At 35.8% G+C, this 14174-nt stretch overlaps 1 protein-coding gene across 8 annotated transcripts in view; it reads right to left on the reverse strand.

The window, feature by feature from the left end:
- The window catches only part of STARD13 (StAR related lipid transfer domain containing 13), a 111147-nt gene that overhangs the window by 73425 nt on the left and 23548 nt on the right, over window positions 1-14174 (reverse strand). The window contains exon 1 of one of the 8 annotated variants that reach the window (XM_034411264.3): window positions 6380-6759. The exons of 6 other annotated variants lie outside the window; for them this stretch is intronic. In XM_034411264.3, coding sequence (XP_034267155.1) covers window positions 6380-6548 — 169 coding nt within the window. In that variant the 5' untranslated portion in view covers window positions 6549-6759. Of the gene's footprint in view, window positions 1-6379; window positions 6760-14174 lie in introns of those variants that run through there. One more of the 8 variants, XM_087894754.1, reaches the window with a different exon arrangement.

Genomic DNA, 14174 nt, shown 5'->3' on the forward strand with positions numbered 1-14174 from the left:
AAACAATAAGGCAATTTGATTTTGGTCCAAACAGTGTTATCAATTTATCTATAGGATAGCATTCTGTGTAAATAAATTCATGTTTTTAGTAATGACATGTAAAACTTTTAATGAAATAGAACCTGATGTTTGCTGAAGCTAGTCTGCTAGTATGCACCTACCTGAAAATCTCAGTCACATAAATAGGAGAGACAGGTTTTGTGGAAACACTAGATATGTCCTTCTATGCTTGCTCAGGAAGTCAAGAATCATCAGTTTCGGAGAGCCAAATAAAGACCTGATTTAAACCTCTCATATTCAGAATTGATACCTACAATGTGACCTCAAGTGCTTTGTTGTCAGTGTCACTTTTTATTTTTGCGTGTTTTAAATTGTTACTATATAATCTTTTTAATGGATTGTAAGATGCCATAAGATCTGTATAGTGGCAAGCTACAATAAATAACATGAATAAATAAATAAATAAATCAGAAGTTTGTATAGCTTGCAATAAGTTTCTCTTTGATCAATTAAATGCAAAACCAAAATTAACCTAGTTGCTGTCCATCTTTTTTATACCTTTGCAATCTCAGGAAGTCTTGCAAAACTACTGACTTAATTTGGGAGAGGTATAATTGCATAATGTGAGAACCCGTGAATTAAAAAACATGCATCAGTGCTTTGTTGAGCTAAAGCCACATCAAAATTTTCATGTCCATTTTATAACAAGAGCTTCATGACAAAATATTCATTTTTACAAATCTTGTATGAAATACAACTGGACTGAGACTTCAAATGCTGTCCCCCAAATGTGGTGTTTCTTTCTGGTGACATTCTGGAAGAGCTTCAAAACTGAACTGTCTCTTATTCTTGACATTTGAGATTAGCACATAGTTATATAAGGCTTGTAACTTTCTTGGTAAGCTATGAAAAGGGTTTTGAGTTTTGTAAATGGACAGTTGCTTTTTTGCAATGTAAAAGTCTTTTTTATGAAAACTCTTGTGATCTTTATAAAACTATGCTATAAAAGCATGCTAATATTTTTTTATATATTTATGAATGGAAAAGTCAATGCAAATATTAAAATTGAAAGAGTCAATATTTATTTATTTAATTTATATGCCATCCATCTTGCAGTTTGAAGCAAAAATAATGGCTTTTAGTGTTTACATATTGACATTATGTATTTTTGAAACTGTTAACTCAGAGCATTCTTAATGCTAGCCCGAGTCCTAAGAGGAATTTTGGGAAGTTCACAGAGAGAACTTTTACAGCCGTTCTTTTTTACTGCATCATGCTGTGCCCCTTTCAAATATCTTTCTAAGGATTCAAAACATTCCTGAACACAGTGGAATGGGATTTGAAGGATGGGCAGAAGACAAGAGAATTGCACAAAATCAGGGCTGCAACTTAAAATAAAGTTCATACAAAGAAAGTTTCTTTCTTCTCCAATGGACTCTTAATATTACATCCTTTATTCAATTATGCCATTTTTTGATCTTGGACGAAATCTCTTGGGGATATATGGTTTTCAGAAGGCTATGCATATTATTTCAGAAAAATCACATAACTAGCATCTTTGTCTTTTCTTCTTCTTCAATATCTCACTTATATATACACATACTCCATTCCTTACAACAGCTTCTATATTTCCACCATCAGAAATTAACAAATGGCAATTCATATGAGCTGAAGTAATTTCATCCTTAAAATTCATTTAAATAAAGACCATCACAACAAGAATAAAATTGATGTGTTTTGTTTTAAACAGATATTTTGGAGAGTTCTTGGAAAAGCATTTGAGAACGGGCACAATTTTGTTGTAGAAATGGTTATTATCTTTTGAAATTTAATAAATGAAGCAAGCCTTTGCAGTCAACTGATGACAAGTTCATATGCTGACATGCATAAATTACCTAATATGTATATTATTTCAGAGTTATATATAACTAGCATCTGTGCTTCTTTTTCTTCTTCAATTTTTCAGTTATACATGCACAGACTCAATTTACAACAGCTTCTATGAATCCTGACATCATAAATTTTTAAAAGGCAATTGATATGGGCAGGAATAGTTTCATCCTTCAAACTCATTTAAATAATGGCATAAAGATGGACCTCTGGACACAAGTATCAACCTTGGATATGTGACTTTGTAGTCAGATGGCTCTTCTGGTATGCTGGGTCATAAAAGCCTGTGGGCTACTTACTTGATTCATTTGCTAAATCTTCAGCCTTGAAACTTTAGAATGAAACATTCTATATTTATTAATTACAAAGATTTAGACCAAGAAGAAGTGATATAATTTTTATACGTTTTTAAGAGAAAGTTGGGCAAAGCCCAGCACACAGCATTGTTGAATATCTTCTGTTGATTTCTGGAGCCCTGTGGCCTTTTTTTTCATTCTACTTTCTCATTCTGCCATTGATCTGTTTTGAGTGAACTTATTAAGGAAGGCACAACACAGCAGCTTCCATTCATTTTCCCTTCCTACTTAAATGGATTTCCACAAAAAGAGTATTTTCTAGGGACCTAAAAATTTGGAAACAACTCCTTGGTACATACATTTTAATAAAATGTTTCATAATGTCCACTCTCCTATTTCTAATTCTTACAATTATAAAACAAAAACTTTCTGCATCACCATATGTAGTTGGCTTGGCTGTGAACTCCCTGATAGAAGATGGATGAGCAGAATTTCTGATAACATTTAAAAACATCTTACACACACACACACATACACACAGCACTTCCACAAATACAACCAAAAAACTATGGATCCAGTAAGAAGATGACACATTTATCACAATAAAAAGGGAACAACTAGAGAAGACAATGAAACAATTAACAACATCTTCAAAGGAATTACATTCAGATGGAAAGAAGAAAACAACAGCACACCCCCTTTCCTGGATATTTTCATCAACAGATGAAACAACAGCATATTAGAAAGACAAGTCTAAAGAAAAACAACTCACAGTAAACAAGTACTTCATTATCAAGGTAACAACTCAACCTCTCACAAGAGAAGTTGGCTAAAAACATAATTTAAATGAATAGAAACACACTGCAGCAATCCAGAAAAAGGAAGTACTCCAATATCTTCCAACAAAATTGATAATTACAAAACTTTATCAAAAAGTTCCTGATCACTCAATCTACTACAGTACAACCAACACAAGCTATGAAAAGTAACACAATCATATATCAAAACATCTCAAGAACAACCAACAGACCATTACAACCACATAGCAACATTGTTGCAAATAAATTTACTAAATCTCCCCAAAACCTCTTAATTATCCCAAAAGACTGAGTAGTCCAAGAAAAATCAGGAATCATCAATAACATACAATGTACAGTAATGACTGTAAGAGCCACTATTGTATATAGGACAAATAGGCAGAAGATAAGTAGAGCACATCCATGAACAGCAAGTAGCAGTCAGAAGACATGATGAAAACTTCTTAATCTCACTGCACATGGACAGATTCAACAATAGTTTCAATAGGGAAACTACATGCTTACATGCTATTCATAAGAGACCCATAAAAAGGTATGAAATAAATAAAAAGACCAGACCACATCCTTTCCAGCAGCCAACACTCATCTAAGCATGGACTAACACCAAACATTCAAGCAGAAAATAATACTCTAATCAAGGACCCAGTAAGGAGAAAACCACATTTTCACCAACACTGGGAGGGCAAACTACTGTATATAAACAGGGTGCAAACTCACCAACACTGATGATGTTATCTACTGGTAGTTAGATAATGAAATATTCTCCAAGCAAACAGCCAGGCTCAGAGAGCAACAAGGACTTCAACCTTGAGCTACATATACAGTATTCTCTTCTACTGAAACCTTCGTTTACACATATGGACTGACAAAACACCATATTATTTTGTTGATTTTCCTACAAATCAAAGTCATTCTGGCACTTTCTAATCCAACATCATTTTATCTGTCAGCTGGTTATAACATTATAGTCTCAAATACACTACTGCTTCTTGAAAACTGAAGACAAGTAATGACAACCTTAAAAACTCATTTCAGCTTTTAACAGCTGATTCTACATAGTAAGTTCTTTGGCTCAAGTGGAAGAATGGATTTTCCTCCATACTATCATATCCTCACATACACAACCTTCATTCTGCCAGAAAGAAAATTTCCTGACCTGGACAATAAGCCATTATATATACAAGATCTGCCATATTGGTAACATCCATTGGGATGAATTCAAAATTATGTCTACTGGCTGATGGCTTCTTCGACATTACCCAAGTTACTACTGTATATGCAGCTGGATCAAAATGTATCAGAGTCCAAGCCCTATTACACTTGTTTGGAAAAATGTTTCCAGTATTGGTTTCCAGTGAAACCTACAAAACCTCAAGATTCATAAAATTCATCATAATGCTTTCCAGATAGAGAAATTCAATACAACATAAGAAAATAATTTGTAGATATGTTATTGTTTTGTACAGTGTATTATTGATTCAGATATTTAGGTAATTTGGTTAAGAATGTATTCAATCTTAATATTCTATATTTCTAACCCAAAATGCCATACAGTGCAGTATTCAGGATAAAAAATATACTAAAATCAAGCTAAACAAAAATGCCAGTGAAATTTATTTTGTATAAAATAAATACTAGAAAAAACATATTTTGCATATATAACAAACAATATTAATGTAGTAGTATGATAGCCATCTCAATTTGATCCTCTCCATGTGTATGGCTTTAAAACATAACAACCTAACCCAGAAAAGCAATGTTTCTAACTAAAAATATTAGAAATGAAACACATCTTCCTGATTATTTCAGAGCAGACAGAGAAGTCAGCCACGTATTATTGAGAAGACCCCCAGAAACTGAGCAAATCTTAGCAAGTCAAAATCACAATGAATATTTTTAAAATGATAGGACTTATAGCCTTACTTTAAAATTTTACATATTCTTGAGGAATTAAGCCCTTTTTAAAGTTTTAATGGGAAAAATACAATTGGAGGCATATAATTAAATATTAAAAATACCTATCATCGCATGGTTGCATTACATTATGGATATGATCTTGAAGTTTTTAAAGTCTTTCTTCTTTTTTCCCTGGAAACATCACTTATAAACGCAGACTAAATTTATGCAGCTTGGAATACTCACATAAGCCCAAAAGGAAAAATTGTTTTCGGTCACAATTATGCATGACATAATATCCTTCCTGAAAGCAGAGCCACAGCAAGGAGCAGCATCCTCCAAATATCTCCAGTTCCTGACACTGTACTGAAAACAACGGTTTGCTCCATTGCCAAGGGAATAATCTCCTTCATCAGTGGCTTATTGCTGAAATATGCATGGTTCCTTAATAAATATAATAGGATTTCCCTTCACCTCACATACAACTTCAACTGAGCAGTAATAACAATTTAGATCTGCATTCCAAAGGTCACAGCTCTCGCTGCAACTCCCTATTAAATTCAATGAGATTTACTACTGAGTAAACATACATCACGCACCCAAGTAGGAAAATAAGAAATATCACAGATGATTGTTACTCTTGCCGACTTTTCATGATTTAATATGTGCTACTGGTATTTAGTTGATTTATTCTAGGCAGTATTACAGGTGCCCTGGTTTTCCCGTTTCTTACATATAAGTAGGAATATGGGGCACTTGATATCCTCTCTTCAGATATTTCACTTAACTTCTGAAACATTCGTTCAGATTGTGTGGGTGTGGGTGTACACATCATCAGCTTTTTGCACCAAGGTTCCAAAGTTCACTTTGATTATATGCAATTTGGCAAATGGCCCATTCCGTTAGCATCACAATTACATAGATTGGAAGAATAAATTGACATGCCCAATGAGGGTGCTTGAGTGACCTTGAGATTTCCACAAAATGTTATGTGCTTTAGAACATGCCTTGCGAGTCCTCTGGAGACATGGGTCTATCTGTTCTTCTTACCTTTTCTAAATTATTGAAATAAGTACACAGAGGAATAGTAATCAATAAATGGATTAAAAAAAGATCTCAGCATTCATGTCTGTATGGGAGACCATCTGTCATGTATGTTTCTGCCACTCCACATATTTACTGCACAAGTGTCACTAATAGCAATTAAAAACAGACAACTGATTGGCGGGGGGGGGGGAGAGACTGTGCAGATATAGGCAGAAGGATAATACTGCAGAAATACAATGCACTTATTCATACATAGCACATGCACGTGTATATTTTAAGCTGAAATTTAAATGTTTCATTCTGACTGCTTCCAAGAACCAAAATAACTAAACTAGATAAATAGCACAATATGAAATACTGACCAGATGAGTTAAAAAAAGAAGAATAACCCAAACATTTGTTTCCGTTAAAAACTCAAGGCAAGTGACTCACCCTGTTGAATTTTAGTCAGAAGCTGTTGGCGTGCTAGGATCCTACTTTTCCTGTATGGAGAGCGTCTTGCAGTTTGATCATATAGCAAGTACATCTCTTGGCCTTCTGTTGACATAGCATTCACACAGAGGCAGCCTGAGTCTGACGTACTAGCCATCTGCCTAAACATCTGTGCCCCGTTTTTTTAAAACAAAACAAAACCAAAACCAAAAACAAAATGCTGCTGCAGTTTTCCTGGGTGAGAATTCCTCAATCTAATTGAAGTACCGAGAGGAAAGAAGAAGGCAGCAGCTCAAGGAGCTGCAAAGAGCAAGCAATTTAAAAGAGAGAAAAAGAGGAGTGCCAAAAAGCTACAATTCAGGATTCCAACTCCCTCACATGATCGGAAAGGGCCAATCAGTCAAAGTCAAGAATGTGAAAGTACACAGCGTGCCTTGCAGAGGAAAGTGAAGGCTGTGCAGGCACTTGTAGCCACATATCACACTGAAAAGCAAACACAAACAGTGCATGCTTTGGCACTGCGGAGCTGTGATAGGAGAATTTGTGGGAACGAAAGAGGAGAGGTATTCATTCTGGCACAGTCTTAAGAGAACTTTGTCCAGAAGTTTACTTGTAGCATTCTTTTGTCAGATGGCAGTAAAAATTCCCTCCATTATTCAGGAGTTCCTTTTAAAGCTTCTTTATACAGCTCTTCAGAAATAGTCATTAACATATACACACCCCAAACATATACACAAAGCTTTTCCCAGCTTGCATTTTACAGTAGTTGTGACTATTGCAACCTGCTGATTTCTCACTAAGTTATTTTTAATAGATACATCACATATTTAGGACTGGAAGGCAAGCCTGCTAGTTGACACATTGGTTGGTTTGAAGTGACACTGGTACGATCTGGATTTACTCAAAAACCAAAGCTGAGTGAAGATTATATCTAGCCCTTTTATGTCCTTGAGTTTAAGTGTATCACCAGGTCTTCTCCGTTATTCTCTATTCTTGTTCTCTGGAAGATGACATGGTTGCATATGGTGAGTTGTCTCATCAGAAGTATGACAGAATGAGTTATCCTATAATACATATGTGCCCAGCAGTGATTCCCAGAAGGGCACATTTGGACTTTTGAGAATATTTCATGAGTGAGTCTCCTTAAAGCAGTGTTTCTCAACCTTGGTAGCTTGAAGATGGGTGGACTTCAACTTCCACAATCCCCCAGCCAGCAGCGCTGGCTGGGGGATTCTGGGAGTTGAAGTCCACCCATTTTCAAGCTTCCAAGGTTGAGAAACACTGCCTTAAAGGCTACTATTGCCACAGAGGACATAGCCAGTGACAAAACAACAGTTACCACAGAAGGAAAATCAGTGGAATTGTTTTCTGCCACCTTCTGCTCTTTAACCTTTTATTTGATTAGATAAGATATAGTGTACTTAGGCTACAACAAGCCATCATTATGTTTTTGTAGTATCACCTCCTGACAGGCATTACAAAATGTTGCTGGGCATATTATTACTTATGGGTTTCATGTTGGGAATATAAGCACTGTAGAAACATGCGGTAAATTAACCTTCCCTTTTACTGCCATTTTTGAGAACCTAGTTATGGACATCAGTGGCCAAGCTCCTGCATGACAGATTACCTTTATGCATGTGGTGAGGGGATAGTTACAATCAGAAGGCCCAGAAAAGGAAAAGCTTCTCTCCCCCCACCCCTCCTATCCCCCACAACCTCCAGACCTTCACATCTCTAGAGGCATATGCTGTTCATCCATTATGCAAGATTGTGATGGCACAGAAAGATGTGAATCTAAAGATTCAATTCCATACAAATCTGCTTGAAGATAAATTCAACCTCTGTTCTATATCGCTGACACCCACATAAGATGCACAGTGTAAGTACCGTAAGTCATCAGATAAACCTAAATGTAAAAATCAATTAAATCTGATGACTTTTTCCTTGCATTCTTGTAATATCCTGCTCTTTCCTAATTTATATTAAATGGAGTGAAGTAATTATGCAGAGAGAAATAACAGAACTAACAGCCTGTTCTTAGTTAACAATACCCCTAAAGGGAATGACATTAAATTACAAAGCAGTTAATACTGAAGAGGTCAAGAACACTAACAATAAACTGGATGACATAAATCAGAAAGTTTATTGAGATCTATATTTTTTAATTCTTATATTCTTTTAGTATACAGCTATACATTTGACGATGTGTACAAATAAATGCTGTATAAGAGCAATGTAGTTTACAGAAATCCCAATTTAACACATTAAATTAAAAGCATTTGTAACTGAAGCTTCATTAACAACCATTTTACCTTTATTTCTCATGAGAATAATTTTTCTATGCCAAAGTCAATAGATTTTAACCAATTATAAAATGAAAAACAAGGCAAAAAAACCAAAAAAAGTTGGTTTAGTCAGGAAGACCATCCACATTTCCTGGTTTTATCATAAATTAGTGGGTAAATGCACTGCAAATCAAGTCTGGAAGTTGAGTCATGCCAACTAGACTTCTTTTCCAGTTGGTTCTTTTCCTGCTGATCCAAGTAGCTTCTTCACTCTGAAGAACCAAGATCTACTTGGAAAAGCAGCTATTCTAACCAATTACACTTTACTTAGAGATCTAGATCTAGGCTAATAGAATTTTAGCAAATTTACTTTGTTTTATTTGTATCCTGTTTTTATTATTTTTACAAATAACTCAAGGCAGTGATCATATCCAACACATTTTCTTCTTCCTATTTTCCTCACTACAAGAACCCTGTGAGGCACTTACCCTTACTACTGGTTCCCATCGGGAGTGTGCACACACACTTCTGTGCATGCTTGCTTCGCTCACTTGCATGCACTTCTGCGCATGCAGATCATCCACGATGACGTTATGGCAGGTGGGTGGAGCCTCCCGCCGGTTTTACTCCCGGTTCTATAGAACTGGACCAAACTGGGAGGAACCCACCACTGCTGTGAGGTGAGTTGGGCTGGGATAGAATGATTAGACCAAGGTCATCCAGCTTGCTTTCATGGTTAAGGTGGGACTTAAAATCAGTGTCTCTTGCTTTTAAGATTGGTATCTTAACCACTAGATACTGGTTCCAGTAAAAACTAAATACTGTAGCTATTATTGTTAGTACTCAGCTCTACATGGATGACAGGTACTGTACTACCATAATATGCATTGTCTGTCTTACAGTAAAACAGTAGCAGGATGACTTATAGAAATAGCAACCTAAATCTGAATGCAGGTTTTTTTTTAAATATACCCATAAAAAGTTTTTGGAAAACTTTTTTCTTCTTTCTTTCTTTCTTTCTTTCTTTCTTTCTTTCTTTCTTTCTTTCTTTCTTTCTTTCTTTTCTTTTCTTTTCTTTTCTTTTGCTATTTTTAGACTTTGTTTTTTATAGTGAATAAGCAGCATTGCAATGGACTTCAAAACAATGGTGACATGGAAATAAATGGCAGAATAAAATTCTTAAAATACAACAGAACTTTGAAAGCCGGGGAGCTACAGACGAAATGCAGCTGCTCTATGTAAACTGTCTTGACAAAGATGTTATAAAAATAATGCGTCTATTCAAGGAAATTTTTACTCATAAATTCTGAAATCGCCAATCTCAGATCTTTAGCTTGGTACAGCAGCCTTCAAATGAAATGCCCGGATTCCTTTCTTCTTTAAATATCTTTACATTATCTGAGCAGGCAACATATTTCTCTTCATATTTAAAACATGAGGATCTGATCAGAATTTAATAAATAATAACCTAGGTAGTCCTCAATTTACAACAGTTCATTTAGTAACCATTCAAAGTTAGAACAGCACTGAAAAATGTGACTTATGACCGTTTTTCATACTTATAACCAGGGTGGGTTTCAAATCCTGTCACTACCGGTTCACTCATGCACGTGCATGCGCTTTCCTCTGTGGGGCACTTCTGCGCATGCGCAGAAGCATCCGGGTGGGTGGGCGGAGCCTCCTGCCGCCGCCACTACCGGTTCGCCCTATCCAGGGCGAACCGGTAGCAACCTACCATTGCTTATGACCTTTGCAGTATCCCCATGATCATGTGACCAAAATTCAGATGCTTGGCAACTGGTTCATATTTATGATCATTGCTGTGTCCCAAGGTCATGTGATCCCTTTTTGCGACCTTCTGACAAGTAAAGTCAATGGGAAACCCAGATTCACTTAACAACCGGGTTACTAATTTATCAATGGCAGTGATTCATTTAACAACTGTGGCAAGAAAGATTGTAAAATGGGGCAAAACTCACTTAAGAAGAGTCTTACTTAACAACAGAAATCTTGGGTTTAATTGTGGTCATAAATCAAGGACTGCCTGTATAATAAAATGTAGTGCAGTCGTCTCTTTAGGGTCTATCTTAACATTTGAGTTTGGTGATGGGGTTCCGGAAGAACAGCAATGGCTTCCTATCACACAGCCAAAGATTCAGTAACACATCAGAACAAACACTCCTGTAATACACAAACCTCTATATTGCTTTATGTAATTTTCAAAGGGTTGAGAAAAAAGTGATCTTAAAATGAGGGCAAGAATAAATTACAAGATAATAAGCATTTTTACTCAGAATTATGTTCTGCTTTTGGGGAAGATTGTTACTATTAGAAAAGTAAGCTAAATATGGAAATGGATTTTGATTTCAATATTTAGGACTATTTTCAGAATGTATATAGAATATTTACCCAAAATAAATGTGGCATGATAGAAATGTATATAACTCTACCTGATATACAAAATATTTTTATCCTTCTCTGCAAACCAGAAAACCTGCAGTGAAGTTGAATAGTCGAAGATTCAAAATAACCAAAGAAAGTCATTCTTCAAACAAAGTTTCAGGAAAATATGACATCTGTTTGCACAAGATGCAATAATGCTACCCATTTGGGCAGCTTCCAAAGAAAGTACAGCAGATGTAATTTCTCTTCACGGAGGACAAGGCTACCAATGGCTACTGTCATGATCATGTTATAGATGCACATCGTATAAGAGGCAGAGTGCCCCCTTAGTCCCAGACATTCCATAACACCAGCGGTCTATTCCTATACAGTTTTCGTCCTTACATTAAAAATGTGTAATAAAAATAGATCAAAGTTCTATACTGTATCATTCAATAAGTATTACAGGGGTGAAATTCACTTACCTTCGCTACCAATTCACATGCGCCTTTTGCGCATGCGCAGAGGGTAAAAACAGGACGTGATGATGTCTGGGCGGGTGGGCGGAGCCTCCCACCGCCGGCACTACCGGTTCACCCAAGCCGGATAGAACCAGCTGAATTTCACCCCTGATGCTATAGCATTTATGTGGTGAATTGATATGGAAAATATGTGAACATATGATAGGCATATACAGGAGCTATTTTTTAAAGTTTAAATAAAAAACATGCTGACATATCAACTTAGGTCAATGCTGTTACAGCACTTAAGAAACTGCTCTCTTAATTATTTTTTCTGCCAAAAGAAAGCAGTACTTTGACAGCTTTCTGTACACTGTCTCTCTCCAGAAATATATGCCATGTTGCCTCAGAATTATGGGAGTTGGAAGGACACTCTGTATCTTTAAAGGCATCTGCTAAGTAGACAGAAACATGAATTGCATTTGAAGGAGAGCTTGAAATCTAAATGTAGATTTAAAATCCATCATGTAAAATTTAAGAATCCTTCTGAATGTTTGGATTGTTATGAAATGACCAATTGTGAGATTACTGTATATTTCCCCAACTTTATAACATTTATTCTATCAGCTACTATAATATTCTAGAGCTTTGAGTAATTGGTTTTATTATGTATATTTATAACACAAAGATTTAAGTATTAACCAACTACAGATCCTTATTTAATTTGCTTTCTATTTACATTAATCCCCCAAGTTCAAGGGGAATTTTTAAAAAAATAGCAATAAGAAAATACATGACTATTTAAACAAAGAAATTCAAATCCGCACAGGTCACCTAACAGGATGCCTTCCAATTTCAGTCCCAAAGGCTCAATAAAATGGGAAATTTAATCAGATAACATCCAGCGTTTCATAAATAGTGGCCCCAAACAGTAAAATTTTAAAGCATGGTGACTGTTGAAGTGCAAAGTGATAAACAGTGAAATAAAAAAAATCTATCTTCAGATCAAGACCAGGGAGCATTGACAGATTCGAAAAGCAATTTTAGAGTTGTGATATGTAGTTCCCAGCACAATCAGTGTGTAAAAAAAAACAGTTGAATTCTATTCGGAGATCGTTAGGAAAAATGCTGATGGTGATCATAAACCTATGAGATGACCATTCTGAAAATACTGTGTCACATTTTAGATTCATGTTCCTAATGAGAATATAGTGTTGTGGAGCATGAAAGCTGCATAAACTGTGAAAATACAATATCTGTGAAATTACAATATCTAGTGATGGCCATTAAATTGGACATTTTTTAAAAAAAAATAAAAATCTACAAACATATCGTTGTGTGAACAGCGTGGGACCAGAGTGTCTTACATTTTAGTACAAATAATAAAATATTCTTCATATTTAATACAATTGGCAATCTTATAAACTTTTAGTAATAATACACTTTTTGTTGAATTATAATATTTCCTTAATTATTCAATATTTCAATATATTATTTTTTATGTGTCTCCATATTCTTATCACTTCTTTTGCTGCAAATACAATACCAGTAATCATATTTGTTGTGCTTAAAAACTTACATAGTTCTAATAGCAATACACAGATTTAAATTGAATTATAATCTACCATAACCCTTTCTAATTTTTTATTATGCCACTGTCATATTTAAGAAATATCCCCTTTCTAATCAGATTCTTGGAAATAAAGCAATGGACATATTTTTTAAAAAGCTGACCAATTCAGAGGACAGCCAATAGACTGCTTGCTTTAAAAAAAAGTCTGCCCTCCATAATGTCATTGGGATGAGGTGCTGTGAATATATTTATTTCATTGAGATAGCTATATGACGTTGTTGCAGCAAAGAAAACACATACACAACAAAGCACTTGTTGTGGTCCGCCAGCAGCCTGCAGAGTTGGCAGTGGAGTCGGACAGTGAGGAGGCTGGGAAGGAATATGGGCCAGTCCTGGAGTCTGGGGAAGGCTCGGACGAGGGCTCTGCATCGGAGACAGAGATGGAGCCAGGGCCATCTGGGAATTACGGGCGGACTCCGGAGCCTCCAGAGTCAGACATCAGAGAAGCAGAGGAACAGGAAGAGCCTCTTTGCAGGAAAGCAACGTTGTTAATTCTGTTCCCAGTTGGCATCTCTGTTTGATTCTGGACTCCGTGTGGCTTTGCCAAGTAGGTCTTTGGCAGCGTGTCAATGGAGATAAAGGTTAGTGATTATCCCGAAAAACTTCTCCTGAAGTACTTTTTGCAACTAATTGGGACTCAGCTGTGAATGAACATAATTCACAGTTGTTGCAATAAAAGAGGTTTTTGGGACTACTCTTGTGTTTTAATGACTCGGGAAGCCTAGATCACAACAGCACTGTCAACTTTTCTTGGAAGTGAGCATAGAATTATGATCCTAATGCAGATAATACAATTATCTGTAACTATATTTCTTAAACTTGGGAGGAAATCAACTGTCCATTATGATTCCCTAGGGGGAAAGGAAATTTCCCACTGCAAGGGCAAATATCAAAACTTTGGTATCGGATTTTGTGCACATAGCCCCTGTCACCACGAAATGTGTTCTTTATTGACTGTTAACACAAATATGCATAAGAGAAAGGAGGAATGCAAACAGTAAGGTTAAAAGGTTGGGGAACACATAATGTAC

Source organism: Pantherophis guttatus, chromosome 5 (assembly GCF_059756535.1).
Source record: "Pantherophis guttatus breed Tessera chromosome 5, ASM5975653v1, whole genome shotgun sequence".
Lineage (NCBI taxonomy): Eukaryota > Metazoa > Chordata > Lepidosauria > Squamata > Colubridae > Pantherophis > Pantherophis guttatus.